At 42.7% G+C, this 24,147-nt stretch overlaps 2 protein-coding genes across 2 annotated transcripts; both read right to left on the bottom strand.

The window, feature by feature from the left end:
* Positions 1 to 412: 412 nt before the first annotated feature.
* On the bottom strand, positions 413 to 9,910 carry LOC310994591 (uncharacterized protein). The gene is made up of 9 exons (XM_083983325.1): positions 9,583 to 9,910; positions 7,718 to 7,793; positions 7,344 to 7,478; positions 5,958 to 6,081; positions 4,371 to 4,431; positions 4,242 to 4,288; positions 4,069 to 4,144; positions 3,277 to 3,411; positions 413 to 1,053 (listed from the first exon to the last, which is right to left on the bottom strand). Exons 1-9 carry the CDS (start codon positions 9,618 to 9,620, stop codon positions 576 to 578), a joined length of 1,170 nt encoding a protein of 389 aa, XP_083839451.1. The 5' UTR covers positions 9,621 to 9,910; the 3' UTR covers positions 413 to 575.
* Positions 9,911 to 15,401: 5,491 nt separating this feature from the next.
* On the bottom strand, positions 15,402 to 22,174 carry LOC310995034 (caspase-3-like; the record flags this gene model as incomplete). Its single annotated transcript, XM_083983961.1, has 4 exons — positions 15,402 to 15,718; positions 19,543 to 19,672; positions 19,794 to 19,957; positions 21,982 to 22,174. 4 exons carry the CDS (start codon positions 22,172 to 22,174, stop codon positions 15,402 to 15,404), a joined length of 804 nt encoding a protein of 267 aa, XP_083840087.1.
* Between the last annotated feature and the right edge of the window lie 1,973 nt (positions 22,175 to 24,147).

Raw genomic sequence — 24,147 nt, 5'->3', positions numbered from 1 at the left:
CACTTTTTTTTTTTAAGTGGGGTTGTATGATCTCCAAATAGCCCCTAAGTACTTTAATTGCAGTAGAAGACTCTCTGCACTCCTCCCGTTAACAACGCCAGCCCATAATAGCCCTGCCCAGAGATTTACAACATACAGTGTTGTGAACAGACCCAAAGAAACGGCCTATTTTCGCTGCCTAGAATAAAAACTGTGTTTTTCCTGCCCTTTGAGGGGCTGGAAAAAATTATATTATAGTGAACAATGGAACTGTGTATTTTTTTTCAGGTAAAACCTCTTTTAGGCCGTGAAAATAGGCCGTTTCTTTGGGTCTGTTCACAACACTGTATGTTGTAAATCTCTGGGCAGGGCTATTATGGGCTGGCGTTGCTAACGGGAGGAGTGCAGAGAGTCTTCTCCTGCAATTAAAGTACTTAGGGGCTATTTGTAGATCATACAACCCCACTTTAAAATTTTTTTACTATCCCTTTAAGTCACCGTGGTAACCGACTCCTTCCACCTGTTCACCTGCACCGGGACAAAAACACCAGTGGACGAGTCGGTCGTTGTGACGTCAGAGCTGCGGTGTGACATCATCAGTGGTTGTTGTACCCGTTGGCTCTGTGTGTGTGTGTGTGTGAGTGTGTGTGTCTGTACGGGTGATGCCTCGTCTTTGGCCCCGCCCACTGCTCCTGGTCGTAGCCGCCGCCGCCGCCGCCGCCGCCGCCGCCCCATTGGTCCGTCCAGCCGGGCGAGGAGGAGGAGGAGGAGGAGGAGTAGTGCTGGTGGTGGTGGTGGTGGTGAGGAGGGGGGGCAGGGTCTCTCCAGTCCTGTGGGCCGGGACCAGGGCCGTACCGCGGGTGGGGGGGGGCTCTCCCCCACTGGCGGTTGGGGGGGGGAGGGGCGCTCCACCGGTACGGGTCGGAGTGGGGCGGGGCCTCGTGTTGCGGGTGGAAACGAGGCGGAGCGAAGTAGGGCTGGCGGTGGTCGTGGCGGTGGTCGTGGTCGTGGCGGTGGTCGTGGCGGTGGCCGTCGTGATGGTGGGGGTTGAACCCTCGAGGGGGGTAGGGAGGTCTGTGGTGGGGGGGTAGGGGGGGCAACAAGGTTTATCAATAACACAACAAACTTTTATAGAACAAAATCTCCTTGTTGTTTACAACTACCGTAGATGACCAAATAGTCGCCCGCGTGCAATTATCCTCTGGCTAAGCCCCGCCCCCTCCACTCACTCGGACAAACAGTCAACATTCGGTGACAGTTGCTATGGCAGCTGTCACAGTAGGAGACATTTCACAGGAGGCAATTGATGATTTTTGGAGACAGAAAAATTAAATATCATCTCGAAGTCACCAAAACTTAACTTAGCTTTACTGCTATGGCTGCCGTTTGCCACGAAACGCCGATAGCGATGGGCTAACTTCTGTTAGCCTGTCTATGGAGTTTTGCATTATACGTTAGCATTAAGCTAGCGGACTTTATGCTTAGTTGTGATACTGGCTAACATCTAAACATCTCTGACAATATGTTGCCTCAAATACGTTGTTGACTTAACTTAGAACAGATGTAGACATCCTTGTTAAGTTTATCCACGTTTAGTTGGTGTTGTGGTCCACTGCATAACTTTATCCAGAGCAGACACTTCTCTCGGTTGAGATGTGGCTTGGGAAAGGGTTAAAAAAATCCCCCCGTGGCCTCTCAGGATACCTAGTGTCAGAGTTGCATGTACCCCATGCACACCGTCTGACCATTTTAAACTTAAAATGTCAAGAAAAAACATATAAAAACGAATGAAAACTGACTAACTGCAATGCATTTCAATGGACGTGGAAGCAGAGAATGTCCGAGTGTATGGGCTAGCAATGCGCACTGTGATTGGCTCATCGTGTTTGGGGGCGTGGCTTAGCCATAGGTCAATTACGCGCCTGTGCTCTAATAACCGCCGGGGTCCGAGCTCATTTGGCATAATAAACGCCGGTTCCATTAAACGCCCGGGCGATTAAGTGTTTACCATAGTCTTGCACAGAAAACAAAAGTTTTTTTTAACAGCACTTCACCGGCTCTCACCTCTTCTGTCAGTAAGCCCCTCCTCTCGCTCTCTCTCTCGCATGCAGGCGCACACACACACACACACACACAGACACACAAACACAGGCGCGCTAGACTGAGGGATATAGGGATATACTGTAGATAAATGTGCTAATGTACAGTGTTGAAATTACCGCGATCGACCCCCCCGTCATCATTCATAACACTGCTCTGATCAGCTCCCTGTGTCGCGGTAACACAGACAAACTGTCTTTTTATTTATTGTCTGATGTCAATAAAGATGCGTCGGGGAAAAAAGTTGTTTTGTTCCAGTGGTCCTACGGTGAGCTCCTTGTTCTTTGCATGATGGTCTGGTGCCATTGCAAAAATAAATTGTAGCCTGTTGCAAATATGCGCCTAGTTCTTATAAACGCCTGGGGTCCAAGTCAATTTAGCATATTAAACGCCCGGGCTACTAAATGGTCATCTACGGTACTTCCGGGTAGAAAACCAGCATGAGAACAACAGTGACAGACAAGAGTTTCGCTATATATATATATATATATATATATATATATATATATATATATATATATATATATATATATATATATATATATATATATATATATATATATATATATCATTTTCCATATTACTATATCGCCGTTTAGACTAATCTGATGTTTGCAAAGTTTATAAAACCAATGATTGGACAAACATTACTATTTACGTGTGCACGTTTTTGTAATTAGTCATGGTTATCATAGATTAGCCGGGCTAACGGTTAGCTACCTGTTTAACTTTAATAACTCAGTGACTCAATAAACGCTCCATGAAAAAATATTTTCTCCAGCGGATATCTGAGTTCCAACATGACTGAGCTAACAGGAGTAGTTTCATGTCGTGTCCCACAACGGGAGGGTTTTAACAGCTGACGTCCTGCTGTTAGCTTAGCTACCGCCGTTAGCTTAGCTACCGTTAGCTGTCCCTGTCAGCTGAGCCACTAATGCTTTCTAGACATCGTGATTCCCCCAAACTGAATAAATACAACACATAGCAACACAAAACACACACAGAAATAGTAATGTGTCTTCAATCATTTCAGATTTGTCTAAACAGTGATTGAGCGTGAAAAACATGATATATAGCTAAACTCTCGTTCGTTACTACTGTTCTCATTCAAATTATGTGCTGGTTTTCTACCCGGAAGTACAAGGCGAATGAACAGCTGAGATCAGGTGAACAGAATAAGCTCCGCCCCCTCCTCACCTGTGGAACCAGGGCTCGTTACCCGGCCCTCGTCTCTCCTCTGTGATGTCACGGTTGCTGTTCAAAGATGGCCGCCGAGCAGCGAGGCCTCTCTTCGGCTCCAGGTCCTGGTCACACTCGTCCATCCCCTCGTTACTGACGGACAGACACAGTCATCATTTGAAATAATTAATTATTGTGAATGCTGAACGCTCTTCTCAACCATTATACACCATTAAACCTATTTACAAATTCATACAAAATCTCACATCTTCTACTTTTTAATCTATTCTCAGTCATTGCTTCACTCTGCTTTTTCAGAGTCTGGTATTGAAACTGCATTTTCAAGTCTAAAATGCTCAGTTATGGCGTTGATTAGCAATTTTGCTCCTGAAATGCCTTGTAGCAGAGCCCAAAAGCATTTTTTTTAAAAAGTGCATTGTTGGTTTAGGGGGTCTTTAAACTATATTATGGGTAGGATAATTGTGTCTTTATTATTAAATCAAAAAAAGTTGATCAAACAACTCACTGTCAAAAAACCTTTTCAATCAAAGAAAAAAAGGGTTCAAATGCAATTTTTCGGGTCTCAAATATTTTTTTGCATTCAAATCCTTTCCTTTTTTTTTTTGATTGAAAAGGTTTTTTTTATTTAAGTGAAGTTTGTTTTGATTGAAAATATCTATTTTGTTTAAATCAACTTTTCTTTTGATTGAATAATAAAGACACAAATGTAGCTCCATATTATTTCCTCCTGTGACTTTTCTTACAACTCAGATCGTTGTGTGTGTGTGTGTGTGTGTGTGTGTGTGTCACCTCCTCTTGGGTCCTTCCTTCAGGTCTTCCAGGTAGTTGACCCTCTCGATGTGGTGACCTCGGGCCGTGTTGAACACTGAGGGACAGAGACACGTTGTCACTTCCTGTCGCCACTTCAACAACAACAACAACAACAGCAACAACAACAACAACAGGGCAACATGAGGACTCACGCTCCACGGCCTCTTCAGGATCCATCCCATCCACGTCGATCAGGTACCTGCAGGTCACAGACAGCCGTTAGCAACAGGCCACGCCCCCTAACCCCCCTGACCCCCCCCTCTCCTCCTCTGGTCACTCACCTGCAGACCAGGTAGCCGGTGCGGTTCAGGCCGTGGGTGCAGTGAACTCCGATCAGCTTGTCTGAGGGAAAACACAACAAAGCTGATGACATCACAGTGACATCACAGTGACATCACAGTGACATCACTCAACAGGAAGTGGTGGTTGGATTTCTCCCTCAATAAATGGTTGAAAAATCAATTAAATGGTGTGGAAGTTTGGTTTTGTCAGCTACAGGTGTGTGTCCTCATAGTTACAGATAGGGATAGTTCAACATGTTGTCAAATTGGCCCATTGCCATCATCCCTATAGTCATAGCAGTAGGTTCGTTACCTTTAATTGTCGGTGCAAGCTGTTTTTAGAACGGCGGAGCAGAGCCGTGAGCTGCTCAGAGCTACGCTATAGGAGGCTCATGGGATTTCTTGGTTTCCCTCATCAAACCTTACGATACAGAGTTGTTTTAGAGGGAAATACAGAGACTGCTTGATGAAAAACTGTCCCTGAAGGCAACGCGCATCAGTTTATTGATGAATCAATTAAATGACGTAGATTTAATAGCAGCAGTAAACCAAGGTTCACGGTGATGTGTTTGAGTCCAGTAGGAAATCACTGACTCATGTTGTGCTTGTTCTCGTTCCACTTGATAAGCAATTAATGATCAACTGATTATCTGAATCACTGATGATTGATCAGTGATTTGACCCAATAATCACTTTGGTTTCGTTCTAATTAAACTGAAACAAGAGTGAAGAGAAACATGAAACATGTTGGATTTCATCCAGTTTCCTTCTGAGCAACTGGTTTTGTTCTGGTCACAACAAGAACAAGAAGAACAGCTAAATAGTTTATTGGTGAATTGTCGGATCATGTGAACACTTTTTTTTTTCTCTTAGCTGAAGCTTCTCTTATAAAAACGTTTTAATGTTGCTCTCCTTCATGTTGTTTTATGTTTTTATGGAGCAGACACACTCTGATACTGTGACCTGTGAACAAAGTGAGTTGCTGTTGTTGATCAGTTTTATATTTCCAGGCGGCCGTCAGACCAGTGAGTGCAGGCTTTGGTGTGTGTGTGTGTGAGTGTGTGTGTGTGTGTGTGTGCGCGCCATCATCGGTTTTGAATGTATTTCCCTCTAAAACAACTCTGTGTGGTAACGTTGTGTTATTATCTCATAGCGTGGTGAATGTGCAGGTCACAACTTGTCCACCAGAGCGTTGTGGAGTTGTTGGATTGTGTATTTGATGAGTTTGATGAGGGAAACCAAGAAATCCCATAATGAGCCTCCGTAGCGTAGCTCTGAGCAGCTCACGGCTCTGCTCCGCCGTTCTAAAAATAGCTTGCATCGACAATTAAAGGTAACAAACCTACTGCTATGACTATAGGGATTATGGCAATGGGCCAATTTGACAAAACGTTGAACTATCCCTTTAACCACGAAGAATTCAAACAACACTACAGAATGGCGAACACACACTATAGTTGGTGCACTGTGTCTGTGACGGGGGGGCATGTTTCAACACAGCTGGAGTGTGAGGATTCACACTGATGAAAGGTGTGCGTGTGTTGTCGGGTGGTTGCTAGGCAACGTGTGTTTGGTTTGGTTTCTCACCGTTGTCGGCGTTGTCCCGTAGGAAGCGGCGAACGGCTCGTTTGAAGCTGAGGATGGCGTCGTCAGAGGGAACCTGCTGACCCGCCGTGAAGATCTTCACAAACATCAGAGAGTCTGGGAGGTCCTGCACCACGGCAACGGCATCATCAACAACAACAACAACAACAACAACAACAACAACAACACTCAGATTAGCTCCAGATTTAACCTTCCTGTTGTCCTCCTGGGTCAAGAAGGAAGGAAGCACGAAGGGAAAGAAGGAAGGAAAGAAGGAAGGGAAAAAGGAAGGTAAGATAGAAGGAGAGAGGGAACAGAAAGGGGTTAATTGGGTCAAAAAGGAAGGAAGAAGTAAGGACGGAGGGAAGGAAGGAAGAAAGGGAGTGAGGGAAAAGGGAAGGAAAGAAAGATGGAGGGAGGGAACAGATTCGTTCAAGGAAGGAAGAAGGGAAAGAATTGGATTGGATCAAAAGAGGAAGGAGTGGGTAAGGACAAAGGGGAGAAAGGAAGGAAGGAAGGGAATAAGGATTGTGGAAAGAAGGAAGGGAAAAGGAAGGAAAGAAAGATGGAGGGAGGGAACAGATCGGGTCAATTGGATCAAAAGAGGAAGGAGTAAGTAAGTAAGGGCGAAGGGGAGAAAGGAAGAAGGAAGGGAATAAGGGCCCAATTCCAATCCGACCCCTCACGGACTCACTGACTTAGAGGCGCGTTCACGGGAAGTCCGTGAGTGTGTGAGGGCTGTTCCACTGTCAGATCATCAAGTCAGTGAGTCAGTGAATGAGCCCTTACTGCCCCCCCCCCCCTTACCGTAAGTCAGCACCGATGCTGACTTTGGGTAGGGGAATTACCCACAGTTCATAGCGTTGTGAAGTCAAACACATGGGATGCCGTCGGAACGCAAGTGTTAAAAAAAAAAAGTAAATTAACACACGTGGACAGAGAGAGCTCCGCCGCTCTCTTTATTGTTAATGGACAAGAGCAACAACCAAAAAAAGAAAGAAAGAAAAAAAAAAAAAAAGAAGAAGTTTACTGTCAGTATTAACGTGCAGTTTGTGATTATTGATGATGATTTGATCAGATCTGATCCGGGAACATTTTGTTTTGAGTCCGTCCCCCTCACACACCTTGTGCGTGTTGAAAGTACGGTAAATTATCGGTCCAAGACCGGAGTCAACAACATGTTGTTGTCAAGGTAACATGTCGTGAGAGTGTGTAAGTGCTGCTCCATTCATGTTTACAGCATCTGGACCCTCACAGACTCTCACACTCTGTCACTTACAGCTGACGTCACTTTAGTCAGTGAGGGTTCAGGGCCTGAGTCTTTAGGGGGCGGATTGGAATTGGGGGAAGGATTGTGTAAAGAAGGAGGGAAGGAGGAGGAGAAGAGACCTGCAGGCTGTAGTATCGTGTGGTGTAGGTCAGGTCGATGATCTGTCCCAGCTCCTGCTGCTCTGCTCTCACGGCCTCCAGCAGCTCCCACGGCCCGAACACCTCCTCCGCCTGCTGCAGCTGCCGGTTCAGGTGCTGCACACACACACACACACACACACACACACACACACACACACAGGTGAGCGGTCACACACTCACTCACACTCACTCACACTCTCTCACACTCACACTCACACACACACACACACACACACACACACACACACACACACACACACACACACACACACACACACACACACACACACACACACACACACACACACACACACACACACACACACACAGGAAGTGTTCATGCAGCTCCTGACCTGGTTCAGAGGAACTTTGAAGGCGATGAAGCGAGTCCCGTGGAGTCTCCGCCCCACGGCCTGGTAGTCCAACCACCTGTCAGAGGACACGTGATGTCATCAGTGACATCATCATCATCATCTACGACATCATCCCTCACACACACACATAACAGGAAGTCAAATGGGCCAAATCCAAACCGAACATTGTACCCTTTAAAGGTGTACAGAAATGGCTGTTTGTCGCACCGAATTGTCACAAGCTGCAACACGAGTTTACCCGAGTGAGGAAAACGAATTTGATTGGTCGTTATCGAGCGGGCGGGATATTCAAAGCTTGGGGCGAGACCGAGCTCCGTGTGTGTGTGTTGTCTCAGACGTTTGAATGACGGATGACCGATCCAATATCAGTGGCTGGTGAATCGTGTACAGGCTGACGTATAACCCGTGCGCCTGCATTATCCAATGCGAAAAAAAAATACCACACTTTCATCCCGGATTTACTCAAAAATAATAAAATTTTGCACAAAGTTTGGGCTACATCGTCTGAAAGATGAGTTATTACATTAATTTTATGACCCAGAGTGGGCTTAAATTCAATTTTCTTTTCTGTACACCTTTAAACATGAACTGCACTGTTACGCTGCCACAATCAAGGACATAACAAATAAGAAAGCCGCCAAAACGTACTCTATTATGGAGAAATCTTCTGTAAGTTACTTGTAAAGGCCTCTGGCTGTCTTTTGTTTTTTGTTGTGTTTTTTTGTTCGCGTTATTGTCTCTCTTTCTGTTCCCATGGATGTAGTATATACTGATGTACGTATGTATGCAATTTCTGTCTCGCGAAGTTTTAAAAAATATATATCTATATATCTGTAACTGAATTACGACTAGTACTAATTCCAGTTTGAGATATCTTCAACGTCATTTTGACTAGTCAAAAACTTAATTACAGATATCTGAAAAGGGACATGTATATATTTAATTGAGGTGAATTAAAGATATCTGTAACTGGAATTATGACTAGTCAGAATCAAATTGTAGATATCTCAAACTGGAATTAGTACTAGTCGTAATTCAGTTACAGATATCTGTAATTCACATAGCGGATATCTGCAACTGAACTGTAGATATCTGTAATGACAAACCCCATACACATGAATGGCAAACGTGACGTAATTTGTCCTGGGAAGAACGTAGTTGTGGATAACTGAAATGTTCTTTTTGACAAGAGGCAAAACTGAATTAGGCTACAGATATCTACAACATATCCACTCTGGCTTTTAAATGTTAAAATGGCTTGCCATACACACACACACACACACACACACACACAGAGGAAGTCGTTGTTGCACAGGAAACGACTTCCAGAAGAAGATATTACACACACTTTTAACTGTGCTTGGTTGTAGCTCAAGAGGAGGTGGAGCTGCTTCGATCGCTGGTTCGATCCCTGTTTGGTCCAGATGTCAGAGTGTCCTCAGATCAGTCTGACCCCAGTTATCACCAGTGTGTGTGTGTGTGTGTGTGTGTGTGTGTGTGTGTGTGTGTGTGTGTGTGTGTGTGTGTGTGTGTGTGTGTGTGTGTGTGTGTGTGTGTGTGTGTGGATAGTAGTGAGGCCTTTGAGGGTTTTCTGACCATACGTGTCAATGTTTTCTGGTTAAGGCTGAATAAAGTTACATTTGAATAAAGCAGTAGGCTAGATGATGTGTTCACGTGTCAACAACTTCCTCCACAGGTTCAGTGACTACTTCACTGACCTGACACAACAATAAATGACTGTTTGTCTGGATTTAAAGTGGTTTTGTAATAAAATCGAAACCAAACATAACATCTCTGTTTCACATGATCTCCGTGAACGCCTCCTCCTCCTCCCGGTCACTCACCTGTCCGGTATCCCGTTCTTCCTCCCGTGTCGGGACATGGTCGCTGTGTTTATCTACCGGAGCTCGTTCTTCTTAAAAACAACAACTCTGTAATAATAATTTAAAAAAACACCACGTGCAGGAACCGGTCCGGTAACCGGCGTCTCTCCGGTTTGTTGCGCACGCGGCTCCGGTTCTGCCGTTAACACACACACACACACACACCGGGTCAAACCGGCTCAAACCGGGAGAGTGTCTCGACCCCGGGGCTTTAAAAACACCGACAAAAGTGTCTCAGAGTCTCAGTGAACGAGTTCCCTCCTCATTATTTATCCACTCACTCATCACACTTTCCTCTCAGGAACAGCTGCAGTCGCGTTAAGATGACGTAGCAACACGCAGGCAGTTTGATACGTGACGTCACACGAGCGCCACCTGGCGGCGAGAGAGAAAAATCCACCAGGGAAAAAAACATAATACATCCATGGAAAAAAAGCCTCTGAAATAAAGAAAGAAAAAAAATGCACCAAAAAAAGAAAAGAAAAGAAAAGAAAAAATATATAAAAATATAAAAAAAGCTAAATGCATAATAAAAAAGAAAAAAAAGTGAATCGGGAAAAAAAGACAAAAATCCATTAAAAAAAAGACAGAAAAAGAAAAATGCATTAGAAAAAAAGATTAAAAAAAGAAAAAGCTTCAGAAAAAAAGAAAAATGCATCAGAAAAGAAAAAATGCATCAGAAAAAGACATCAGCAACCTCTACAGACTTTTTGGCTACTTTTCTGTGTCAACACGTTGAAAAAAAACTTTGTTCTGGGTTATTAAAATGTATTGTTTGGTTTGTTTTCAGTCCCATCCCTCTTATTACATCAATGTCATATAATAATAATAATAATAATAATATAATGTATTTTTAGACAAAGCTCATAACCATTAATTCACTGATCCAACACCATGTTTTTGCTGTTTCGAAAAGGAAATCAAACAATACATCAACACAATTAATCTGGAGATCTAAAAACAAGAAAACCATAAAGACTCTGGAGTTGTGTTCTTTGTTTCCATGTTTTTGAAATGACTTTGTTTGTGTTGGCCTACTTTATTGCTCTATTTGGTTTCTTCTCCTGCATATTATGATACTAGATCACCTGTTCAATCTCCTGGCATCACTCTGCTTTGAACTGTAACCCTTTCATTCCCATACATACATTTGTGTCTGGCTTTCAACTGTAATCGACAATAAAATACAATAAAATCACATTTATTTCAGTGGAAACAGGAAATATAGTCAAGATGTGTAAATATCTGTCTTTATAAATATCGACATATCATTTCATGACAAGATTCAAAAACACAAGTGAAAGTAGCAAAAGCACAAGTGACCTTTACAAATAAATGATAACGCTGACACATTATATAATATATCAGGTCATAAAACAATAAGGAAGATAAAACAAACAGGTTCAACTCTGTGTTACCTGCAGCAGTAAAGTAGCCTATCATTTAATTTTCCACTTCTGATACAAACAAGTTTCAGTCTCAGCTCGAGTTTAAACTTCAGGTCCCGACAGATCTGTAGGTGGAAATCCTGTAATTATAGTTTGTGTGTCATTTAATGTGATCAACAGAAACTCACGGGCTCAGTCGGCGCTGAGGTTTGATTTGATTTGATTTGATGTGATGTGATGTGATTTGATGTGATTTGATGTGACAGGCTCAGAGGGACTGAAAGTGGAAAGTTACTGTGATCTGAGCTGCAGCCTGTGAAACTTGACAGGCTGGTTTTTTTATGGAAATTTCAGATGCAGTCAAGTCATATGACAGTTTAGCATCTTTTTCCGTCACAGATCTTGTTTTTCTTTTTCTACCAGGAAAAAGTTGGTTGCTGCCACTTTCCTCCCTGTACTTGATTATGGCGACCTCTTGTATATGTATGCCCCTGCAAATTGTCTGCGCTCTCTGGACACCGTGTATCATGGTGCCTTAAGGTTTGTCACTGGATGTAAAGCCCTCACTCACCACTGCACTTTATATGCCCCAGTTGAGTGGCCATCTCTGGCAGCACGCCGCCTTATACATTGGCATATTTTTATTTATCAAGTCATTTTGGGTCTGCTCCCCCTCTATTTATGTAACTACCTCTCCAAATCTCAAAGCAATTACCGCCTACGTTCAAATGAGTTTTATTTACTAAACGTGCCCAAAGTTAACAGTATTTATTTTTTTATTTATTTCGCACAACACACATGACATTAGTAGACAGCGCAGAAAAGAACAGAAGCAGATGTGTGGAGCGCCAGGTCTCCCAAGAAGCTATTTAAAGCTTATGGCGGGAGCCTCAAACGTAATACTAACGTATTACATATTCATACAATCATGATAGAAAACAAGACAAAACATACATCACAGAAATGACAGAGACAATGAGACAATACATAATACCAAACAATGCATATCATACAAACACAAGACAGATCAGTAACTCACAATAGACAAAGACATAAAACAGACATACCCAGATTACGATGGTAAATATGAGTTCAGAAGTTGCACCTTTAACCTTTTCTTGAAGACTGTGATAGAATTGGCTGTTTTCAGACTCTCGTCCAGCCCGTTCCAGATCAGCGGCCCCCTGGTGGTGATACATAGGCTAGTGCGTTTTAAACGTCTCTTTTTTCCATAAATGAGGTGTAAATTTCTGGTATGATAGCCATGCAAAGGGCTGCTGACTGGAATGAGCATAGACAGTTTAGGATTCAGGTTATGTACAACTTGGTAAATCATTGTTGCGTTCTGATGGATGTTGAAATCTGTAAGCCTCAAGAGATTAAGACTATGGAAGAGTGGACGTGTGGGAGTGTTGAAGTCAGAGCGAGATATGGCACGTATAATTTTCTTTTGTAAATTTTCTAATTTCCTAAAATGGGTGGGAAAAGTGTTACACCATAATACATTGCAGTAAAGTAAATGGGGCTCAAACAAGGATTTATATAGAATAAGTAAAGCAGATAAAGGAAGAACATAACGGAGTTTGAAAAATAAGCCAACATATTTGGACAACTTTACGAGAAGATGTTCGATATGACATGTGAAGTTGAGTGCTTCATCCAGGAGGACCCCAAGGAATCTTGTGGATTTCACTCTTTCCAGCTCCCTTCCATCAATCTTGAGAGTAAAGTTGTTCACAGGTTTTTTATTTGAATGAAATAATATAAAATTTGTCTTGTTGATATTAAGGGATAATTTGTTGCATTTAAGCCAAGTCACCACTTTATGCAGCTCTATATTGAGTAGGTCTTGAAGCTCATATGGGTTGTTGTGGGACATGAAGATACTAGTATCGTCAGCGAAAATGACTTTATGCAACAAACTAGAAGAATTAACAAAATCATTGAAATAAATAATAAAGAGCAATGGTCCCAACACTGAACTTGGTAAGCACTGCTTTAAGTATGCTGCACCTGCTGCTTGGAATGCACTGCAGAAAACCCTACAGCTAAAGGAGCTGATCAACCTTGGATCTTTGAAAACTCGTGTGAGAGAAATTGGAGCAGCTTCATACCGCACTTGTTCTTGTTTTAATGTGAATCCGAACTTTTAGTCCTGTTGCTTTTATCTTGTATTGTAGCCTATTTATCTGTGTGTTGTGTGATTTCTGTGTCATGTAAGTGTAGTAACTTTTTTGCTGCTGTCTTGGCCAGGCTTCCCTTGAAAAAGAGGCCATTGTGTCTCAATGGGACCGACCTGGTTAAATAAAGGCAAAATAAAAAATAAAAAAATTAACTATCTGGACATTACAATCCCAACATTATTCATTACAGGGTCAACACCGCTGGCTGCTAACTTTGTTCTTGATTAATAAAAAATAAAATGAAGTTCAGTGAAGCAGTGGCGTTAATATTAATGAGTCATCATCCCCAACTGTTGGAGAATAAAAGCTGTTATATTTCAGACGTTAGTGATCTCATTTTAGCTTCCAATGTCACAATGTCAAACAACCTAATGAACCTATGAACAGTCACTCTGCACAATTACAACAATTTGCACAATAACTTTTCTGTATTATATCTTTACTTTATTCTATTCTATTGTATATAAATCCTGAATTGTCTATAGTATATGTGTATTTTTTTTCTCTCTCTTTGTATATTCATACCTTTATTTATTTTCTCTCTTCCCCTGCCTTGACAGTTTTTGTTATGTATATAATTATTAATAAAGTAAAATAAAAAATAAAAAAATATTATTATCAAATTATTCCATTTCATCTTATTTTATTTTGTTTTAGTATTTTTATCGCTACTTTTTACTATTTTTTGTACCTTTGGTGTCTGAACCTGACACCATGTGAAGTTCCTTGTGCTGCTGTAAAGTGACCTTTACTGCTCTTGGCAATAAAAACTTTTCTGATTCTGATCCTAAAGAGTTTTATCATTGCACATGGGAAACAATTAGCATGAGTCTCACTAATGCAGTAAAACAATTATTAGCTGCTAAAATTCTTATTTTTGGACATTATAAAGCTGGTTTTAGCTGCTAACCTTTAGGCATTAATGAAAACCAAAGATAGTAGCCTGTTTATTATAGTCTGTATTACCTCTATACAGTCTGTGGTATTAGCACAACCAGTCATTATCACAGCTCTTTACAGCCGGTGGAAACCTACAGGTCACAGACTGTGTCATCATCTGACTTCCTGGCAGACAGCTGTCATGTTCATCATGAGACAATTATGTGTTTTATTACTGGGAAGTTGTGTGTTTGTTCTGGCAGAGGTTCAGGTATCTGTTGTGTTGTGTATAAAAAGGTGCAGCAGCCTGATCTACTTTCACTTTTATTCGACTGGTGGTGAATCATTGATTCATGTTCTGTAGCCCAGACATACCTCTTCACACACACACATACACACACAGCTGTGAGTTAAAGGGATAGTTCAACATTTGGGCAAATTGGCCCATTGCCATAATCCCTATAGTCATAGCAGTAGGTTTGTTACCTTTTAATTGTCGGTGCAAGCTATTTTTAGAACGGCGGAGCAGAGCCGTGAGCTGCTCAGAGCTACGCTACGGAGGCTCATTATGGGATTTCTTTGGTTTCCCTCATCAAACTCATCAAATACACAATCCAACAACTCCACAACGCTCTGGTGGACAAGTTGTGACCTGCACATTCACCACACTATGAGATAATAACACAACGTTACCAGACAGAGTTGTTTTAGAGGGAAATTCATGCAAAACCGCTGATGCGCGTTGCCTTCAGGGACAGTTTTTCATCAAGCAGTCTCTGAATTTACCATTTCCAAGTGTAAAATCAAACATTGTTGACTGTTGCTCTTATTAATCTAATCCTACACATACATGCATTCCCACCTGCGCTTCATACTCTCACTTACATTGCCTATGCTTGTCCTTTGACATGTGTAGGCTACATTGTTTGTTGTTGATGTTTATTGTGTAATTTTTTATCGTAGGTCATGTTTGCGAATGAGATTTTGTTCTTAAATATTTTATCTGGATAAATAAACATTAAAAAAAGAAAAAGAAAAATGCTCTGCTTGGTTTGTTCCTAGAGTCAACACCTGTTGATCTGCAGGTATTTTTCCATGATGAGTTGTGAAAAGACCAAGTGACATCATCAGGCTGAGTCATGTTTTTGTTTATTACAAAGTAAACACACAGGTAAAGTCATTTAATTATACATTAATTAAATATATGTACAAGCTATGTAAATATTTCTCTGTGGATGATGATGATGGTGCGTGAGGTCAGAGAGGCGCGGCGGTCGTCTACATTCCTGCAGATGGAGATAGTTTCAGTCGCTGACGTTGTGTCTGGCCTTTAACTGATGGACGGCGTCCGTGTCCTCGCCATCCCAGAGCCGACCAACGAGGTGGCAGAAAGCCCCGAGGCTCCGCCCTCTTTCCCCGGCTCGGCGAACGGGAACACCTCCCTGGTCAGACGCGTCAGCAGACACGGCATCTCCTTCTTCCCGCCCAGGACGCGGCCTTTGGCCTGGAAGGTGAAGGCCACGCGGTGGGACAGACGCGTCATGAGCCGCGTCAGCTCCAAGTTCCGGTTCCCGTCCTCCTCCTCCAGCAGCAAGCAGAAGGTCTGCAGGAAGACGGAGCCCAGAGGGTGCATGAACGCACCGTAGCCTGGGGAGACAGGAAGCAGGAAGGTTAATCACTAAACTTTTATCAGTTTTTTCTATTAATATGTTTGTCCTACAGGACAAATTATATATCAAAACGTGCAGTTCGATCGGGATCGGTGTGCTATTACTTTTCTCAACAGTTTAAAATCCCATTTTTGAAGTCAATGGGACGGGGAGACAAAAAGAGCGAAAAAGACCAATCATTGGAGTTTAACAAACGTCTACTGCTCAGGCATACTTTCACCTAGAGACTTCGTTTAAACTTTAAACAGTAGACACAAGTCTTGTGTATTGGCGTATTATTCCACGTTTTGATAGGTCATATAGTTTTTGATCAATCCCTGATCAATGACCATGATCATTTTTGGAGAAATTATGAGATTATAATGGGTGTGTATTGCACGGAATGTTCGTGTCAGAGTGCGTGACATCATCGGTTAGAGTGGGAGAGAGCCCAGGAAAATTCCAAATTTTTTCTCTTTCCACACTCGGCCCGGCCACAATTTACACTCTACACACATAATTTTTTCCAAATTTGTAGACAATCTTGTTATCTCTCATATCATCTGCTCAAAATATCAGAGAGACTTACAGAATTTAAACTCTGAGCCTCTAAGTGCGGCCACGTCTGTCTCTGCTCCTCATTGACTCCAATACAAAGATTTTCTGAGAGAAGCAGAACAGACCGATGTTTTAAAATTGCCAGTGTCTCCAAAATATTTACTGTAGAAACACCAAATCGTACCACATTTTTCAGGAAGTCCTTAGAGCAACGTTGATTTGTGGTTTTTTCCGATAGGAGTTACCGTTTTGTCACCGTAAGCCTAAATGTGAGACCGGTGCAGAGGCAGAAAATCACTCTTTTTCTCAACGTTTCTGTCTGTCTCAGCCTGGGGGGCCCCTATTGTCATTGGCAACCACCTCAAGTTGCCGTGGTAACCTCTGAGCCTCAGGCCAGAGCTCGTTAAAGGGACAACGAGGAGTTTTGGAAAAGCGAAGCGTTTTCACACTACATTTATGAGCCTCCGCGCGCACCGTACATTTCTTTGACCGGGTGCAAGACGGACTCATGTTTTCATTCATCAATAATTAAAGTCAGAGGTTCAAAGAGGTTCACATACCACCGTAGTTCCGACCATAAACGGCGATGCGGCTGCGTTATTCTCATGATTCGCAACGAAGGAAACGCTGGTCGGCTCGCCCAGCACTTCCGCCACCACTAATAATAACAAAATAACGATAGAGACAGAACGATATATTTATCGAAAATGGGCCCATTAACAAGTGTGGGTAGCGGAGATTCATCCACATTAACGTGAGACTAGGGGTGCACCGATTATTCGGTAACCGAATATATTCGGCCGAAAATTGCAAAAAAAGCAACATTCGGCCTTCGGTGGAATGAGCGCAAAGCAAGGCCGAATAAAAAAAAAAAAAAAAAAAAAAAAAAAGTCTGATAAATACGCGATCGCGCGACGATGGAAACGGCAGCTTAAACTTCATGGAGCTTTATTAGTAGGTGACTCCTACTGCTGGAAAAACAACAGCAACAAGAGCAGTGGGGGGGGAGCTGCACAGCGACCGCGCGCACCGTTGCACGTCGCTCCAAGAGCCCGGTGCCGGTGCGTCCTGTCTGCAGCGGAGACACGGCCACTGACAGGGCTGAGTGAGGGGACCGCGTTCCTGTAGGAATCATTTAAAAACCAAACAACAACATGCTGAGTAGGCTACGAAAGGGAGAGACGGCTGCAGCAGTTAAAACGAAAGCTCCTCGTCCCAGCATGTCGCCAACTCCGTCCGTGGCCGACAGCTTTTAAAACAGTGTTTCCCAACCTTGGGGTCGGGACCCCACGTGGGGTCGCCTGAAATTCAAATGAGGTCGCCTGAAATGTCTAGCAGCCTAATTGATGAATTAAAAAAAATCTGACCAAGAAAGGTTAGGAACCACTGTTTGAAAAGACACTTGGGTTTTTTTGGAATGTACTTGCATAGATCTTTCAGCACTCACAATGGGCCGATATAAATGAAAAACTTTATTTAACTTCTTGTGCTTTTTTGATGAGCAACGGCAACTGGAATATTCAAAAACTGTCAGAATAGTCAATAAACATTTACTTTCTTTGAAAATTAAGTTTAAAAAAATATTTTATTTAAAAACTTTATAACCACTTTCAGTATTCGGTATTATTCGGTTATTCGGCCAAGCGTTTTGATTTTATTCGGTATTCGGCTTCGGCCCAAAAAATGCCTTTCGGTGCACCCCTACGTGAGACTTTTTTATAACCGAATAGAAACTCCTCGTTGTCCCTTTAACTTCATAAACAATCCTGGATCCACACACACCAACACATACAGCTAGCTTCATGTGATTACAGTAACACACACACACACACACACACCAAAACACACTGGTAACATACACATGCGCACACTTCTCTCCCACACACACAAACACACACAGGTAACTTGACCTTAAGATCGTGGGTTTGATTCCCATGTTCACAGAGATGGTATGCCCGGCAGTAGCCCCCCGTGGTCCTATCAAAATTTCCCAGAGGAAATTTTCTAGTTTGCTTTTGTAATATTAAATATAATTCTTGTTTCTATCATTATGAATAAAATAAATAACTTCAGTCTGGTTTTGCATGGATATTGAAACTCTTTCTATTATTGTTTTTCTATATTCACAACTGGCTTCAAACATGGATCCATGTTTTATTAATATGTTATTTTTCATTAAATCACATTTTGAATCTCATTGATTTTAATTTCCTGCAGTTTATAGATGAATCAATTAAATGACATACAATAGCAGCAGTAAACCAAGGTTCAGGGTGAGGTGTTTCAGTCCAGTAGGAAATCACTGACTCATGTTGTGCTTGTTCTCGTTCCACTTGATAAGCAATTAATGATCAACTGATTATCTGAATCACTGATGACTGATCAGTGATTTGACTCAATAATCACTTTGGTTTCGTTGTAATGAAACTGAAACAAGAGTGAAGAGAAACATGTTGGATTTCATTTGTTTCCCTCTGAGCAACTGGTTTTGTTCAGGTCACAACAAGAACAAGAAGAACAGCTAAATAGTTTTTTGATGAATTGTCGGATCATGTGAACAGTTTTTTTTTTTAAATCTTAGCTGAAGCTTCTCTTATAAAACGTTTTTAATGTTGCTCTCCTTCATGTTGTTTTATGTTTTTATGTTTTTACGGAGCAGACACACACTGATACTGTGACCTGTGAACAAAGTGTGTTGATGTTGATCAGTTTTATATTTCAAGGCGGCCATCAGACCGGTGCAGACTCAGGTGTGTGTGTGTGTATGTGCGCATCAGCGGTTTTGCATGAATTTCCCTCTAAAACAACTCTGTGTGGTAACGTTGTGTTATTATCTCATAGCGTGGTGAATGTGCAGCTCACAACTTGTCCACCAGAGCGTTGTGGAGTTGTTGGATTGTGTGTTTGATGAGTTTGATGAGGGAAACCAAGAAATCCCATAATGAGCCTCCGTAGCGTAGCTCTGAGCAGCTCACGGCTCTGCTCCGCCGTTCTAAAAATAGCTTGCACCGACAATTAAAGGTAACGAACCTACTGCTATGACTATAGGGATTATGGCAATGGGCCAATTTGACATAATGTTGTTTAGAAGGTAAAAACTGTTTAAGGAAGTTTTGGTGGTTTATTGAAAAGGTTCTGAAGGTCATTTACAAGATTTTTGTCATTAATAAGGAGGTTCTCTGGATCGTTAATGGTGTTTAAAGGTCAACGGAACAAGACTTGGGTTGTTCTAGGGTTTGTTCACTGGTTTTGTTAGGGGTGCACCTGGTGCTGTGGCGTACATCACGGCCGTATCTATGGGAACGGAGCGATGCTGGAAGAAGCTGGACTGACTGAACTCGTCCTCGGCCGAATCCACCTCCACTCCTGCGTCCAGACCGTGTCCCCGACAGGCCTGAGGGACGACAGGAAGTTCAAGTCAGACACGTCCAGAGGAAAACAACAGTCTGATGATGATGTGTTTATGTGTGTGTGTGTGTGTGTGTGTGTTGTGTGTTGTGTTGTGTTGTGTTCACCTGCACCAGGAACACTTTAGACTTCCCCTCCATGCAGTCGCTGTCGAAGAAGCCGAAGAGTCGGGACAGTTGGACCGGTTCCCCGTCGGCTCCGAACACGCAGCCGTCCTCGCCGTGAGACGACAGGACGGCCAGGAAACAGTCCTTCACCGGCCGGCTGCTCTCTACACACACACACAACAAGAAACACACACACACACACACACACGACACACACGACACAACAAGACACACACGTCTTCAGTAAATTACACACTTCTGTCAGTATCTATTAGTCAGCGTGCAGACAGACCTGTAATGACAGGGTGACATGACGAGGCGTTTGAGTACACGGTGTTCATCAGTCAGGAGTGTGTTTACTCAGCAGGGTGTAAACACACACACACACACACACACACACACACACACACACACACACACACACACACACACACACACACACACACACACACACACACACACACACACACACACACACACACACACACACACACACACACACACACACACACACACACACACACACACACACACACACACACACACACACACACACACACACACACACACACACACACACACACACACACACACACACACACACACACACACACACACACACAGACACACACAGTGTGTTACGTGAACACAACTTGAACATCAGTTTATCAGCGGAGACGGTTTTATCTCCTATTAGTGATAAGAAGCTGTAAAACCCTCAGGTTGTTTGATATCTGGGAGGTTTCATAAGAGTCCAACATCCTGGTGCATGATGGGAACAACATCCTGCACCATGTGACCTCTGACTCACGGGACGATCATCAGAGAACCGAAAGAAGAAAGGTTTCTGGTTCTAATGTTCATTAAAAAGGTTCTAAGTGTAGTTTTACCGTTCGGTGAGAAGGTCATAGAGGTTCTTTAAAAGGTTTGGGGGTTTGTCGAGGTTGTAGTTGTTCCTCAGGAGCTTCTAGAACTCCTTAAAGGGACAACAAGGAGTTTGTATTCGGTTATAAAAAAGTCTCACGTTAATGTGGATGAATCTACGTTACCCACACTTGTTAATGGGCCCATTTTCGATAAATATATTGTTTTGTTTCAATCGTTATTTTGCTGGGCGAGCCGCTTTTCCTTACTTTCGGTTTCGTGGACGCTGCCCGGCGACTCATGAGAATAACGCCGCCGAATCACCGTTTATGATCGGAACTACGACGGTATCTGATCGTCTTCCAACCTCCGACTTTCATTCTTGATGAATGAAAACATTCTTGGCAAGACGTCCGTTTTGCATCGGTCCAAGAATTTCACAGTGCGTGCGGAGGCTCATGGGAAATGTAGTATGAAAACACTTTGCTTTCCAAAACTCCTCGTTGTCCCTTTAAGAAGGTTCTTTGGTGCAACAACTCGTCACTGAAACACTTTGGTTCCTTAAGAACGTGTCACATTGAGGAGCTGCAACATCTATAAGGCATTTAAACAGTGAATCAGTGAATCGTCCAGAACTCAAAAGGATCAGAACGTTTGAAAGCCTCCACTTTCTCAGGCGACTACACAGCTCTAACATCATGAACATCTTCTATTGCGCTGCCAGTGAGTCCATCCTGAGATACGGCATTACATCCTGGTTCGGTAATCTCACAGTAAAAGCCAAATCTCAAATACTTAATCTGGTTAAGACGGCTAGCAAAATCTTGGGTTCCCCTGTCCCACAGGCCACCATTAGGTTGGACTCTATTCTAGCAGATCCTACGCACGCACTTCTCCCTGAATATGAGCTCTTAAATTCAGGTAGAAGATACCGAGTCCCCCTGTGCAGGCACAATCGCCTCAAAAACTCCTTCATTCCTCTGTCCATTAAATTTATGAATGAGCAGCTTGTGTGATGATATGATATGAATGTTTGCGTGTCCATACATCTGCCACTAGTAGGCCTACTCTCTGAGGCATATTGCACTTGAATGATTTTACTGTATGTTTTTAGTACTTTCCTGCTGCTCTTCTTTTGTACGGTTTTTGTCTTGTTGTGAAGCAGCACTGCTCTCTGTCCCAGAGAAATTTCTCCCACGGGAGACTAATAAATGATTTTGACTTTGACTTTTTGAACCTCAAACTAGAAAAGAAGCTGCTGCTGCAGAAACACACAAAGTCCTGAAACATCTGTGTTTGTGTGTGTTGTGTTGTGTTGTGTTACCTTTCTTGAACAGCTGCTCGATCTCCTGGCCGCTCAGGTCATTGTGGACAAACACCTTGAAGCCCAGTTTGCTGAGCGTGCGGTGGAGCCTCTTGGCGTCCTTCTTGGCCCCCGGCCTGCGGCCCAGCTCGACCCCGGGATCGAACTCTGCGACGGACACGACCAGCGCTCGGTTCTGCTCTGTGTGTGGCATCTCTGCTGCTCTGACTGCCTCTGGATCCACATCCACTTTTCTTTCTTTCTTTCTTTCATTCTGCAGCAGCTGTAAAACTGAGGGCCACGCCCCCTCATCACCTACACCTGCAGCTGTACGACCGTATATGGAACTTCCTCTCAGGCTGTGGATGAGTCACATGAGCTGCTGTCATGTAGAGTTGCATAATCCGGCCTTTTCCTTCCCTCGCTGTGCCGGGAAACGGCTGCACGTGTTTTCCCTCAGGTATGTCTGCAGGTGAGGCAACAGCTGATTGGACGTCATCGCAGCGTCGCCGCGTCGCTGTTCAGTTATCTGTGCAATTATGATTTATTGGCTTGTTTCAGAGAAGGTTTTGAGATCATTTATGGCTTAGATAAAAAAAATATTAATGAGATGTTATTAAGTATAAAACATGATTTATTCAGCAGCTTTGAACTTCAACAAGAGGAACTTTATGTGACATTAAAAACTGTGGAAAGTTCAGAGGAACGAGAACTGAATGAGCTGCAGGTTCAGTAACAGGAAGTGAAGCTGTGATAATAAAAAACCACAGAGGTGTTTTATACTTCCTGATTTTCTGCTTGATTGTGGATTTTTTATTGTTTTAGTTTCTCAGTTGTTGTTTTTTATTATGGGAAACTTTAAACTCTCGTTAAACTGGGTCAAGTCAAGTTAAGTTATGTTTTTACGGTGGAAATTCTGCACATTAAACCGGTCTGTGGCGGTGCATCATGGGATATCCTGGTGACTCTTGATAGAGCTTGAAGTGAAGTTCTGCAGTGGATTTAATAGATTAATTTATGACTTTAAACAGCAGTTAAAGTTTAATGAACTCAATCAGCACCATGTTCATGCAGCAGTTTTGATCCAGAGTCAGTTCATGAGCGCTGATGTAAAGTAGAATAGCTCGTGAACTTCATGTGAAGTATGATGAAGATGCTTTATTAACATTAATTATCACCTCTTATGCTTTATTATTGAACTTTGTTTCAATCTAAAGCCGTTCATTCTGGTAAATAAATAACATTTTTATTCAGTAGATTAATATTTATTCTAGTAAAATATCTACAACTACTAAAATATTTAGTAGATAAAATAATAGTTAAAGGGATAGTTCACCCAAAATTCAAATTTCATTCTCATTATCTCCTCACCCTCATGTGGACTAAGGGCTGGGAGAAGTTTCAGAGTCCTCCGTGGCTTCTCTGAGTGACAGCGGGGCTCCGTGCAGCACTGCATGTCCATATGACGGTTGAGAACGGTGCTCACTTTTCTTCGCCCAAAAAGACACACCAAAAAACATCCAAATACCTCCATGCTGCTCGTCTGTAATGTCCCTCTTGTATTGAAGCCCCAACATGATAAATTGTTCCGAAAAAAATTAAATAAGTCTATATTTTAAGCTTGTTTGTAGCGGAAGCTCCCAGCACTGCTCTTCCTGGTCCGTCCAAATCTCGCACGATTTGCACTGACACCCAGTTCACGGCTCCGCAAATCGCACGAGATTCTGGCAGAGCAACATTGGGAGCTTCCGCTACAAACAAGCTTAAAATAAAGACTTATAAAAACATTTTGGGAACAATTTCTCATGTTGGGGCTTCAATACAAGAGGGACATTACAGACGAGCAGCATGGAGGTATTTGGATGTTTTTTTTGGTGTGTCTTTTTGGACGAAGAAAAGTGAGCTCCGTTCTCAACCGTCATATGGACATGCAGTGCTGCACGGAGCCCCGCTGTAACTCAGAGAAGGCACGGAGGACTCTGAAACTTCTCCCAGCCCTTAGTCCACATGAGGGTGAGGAGATAATGAGTGAAATTTGAATTTTGGGTGAACTATCCCTTTAATATTTATCTACTTTCTTCTAGTTTTGTACTTTTGGTTCGTCAGAGGGATTTTATAATAATGAGACAAACATGAACAAACAAAGAGACCACGCCCCTGCGGCTCCGTCAGAACTCGGTGAGATTT

Source organism: Trachurus trachurus (genome assembly GCF_905171665.1).
Source record: "Trachurus trachurus genome assembly, chromosome: 12".
NCBI classification, from domain to species: domain Eukaryota; kingdom Metazoa; phylum Chordata; class Actinopteri; order Carangiformes; family Carangidae; genus Trachurus; species Trachurus trachurus.
This window is presented reverse-complemented; position numbering and strand designations above follow the sequence as displayed.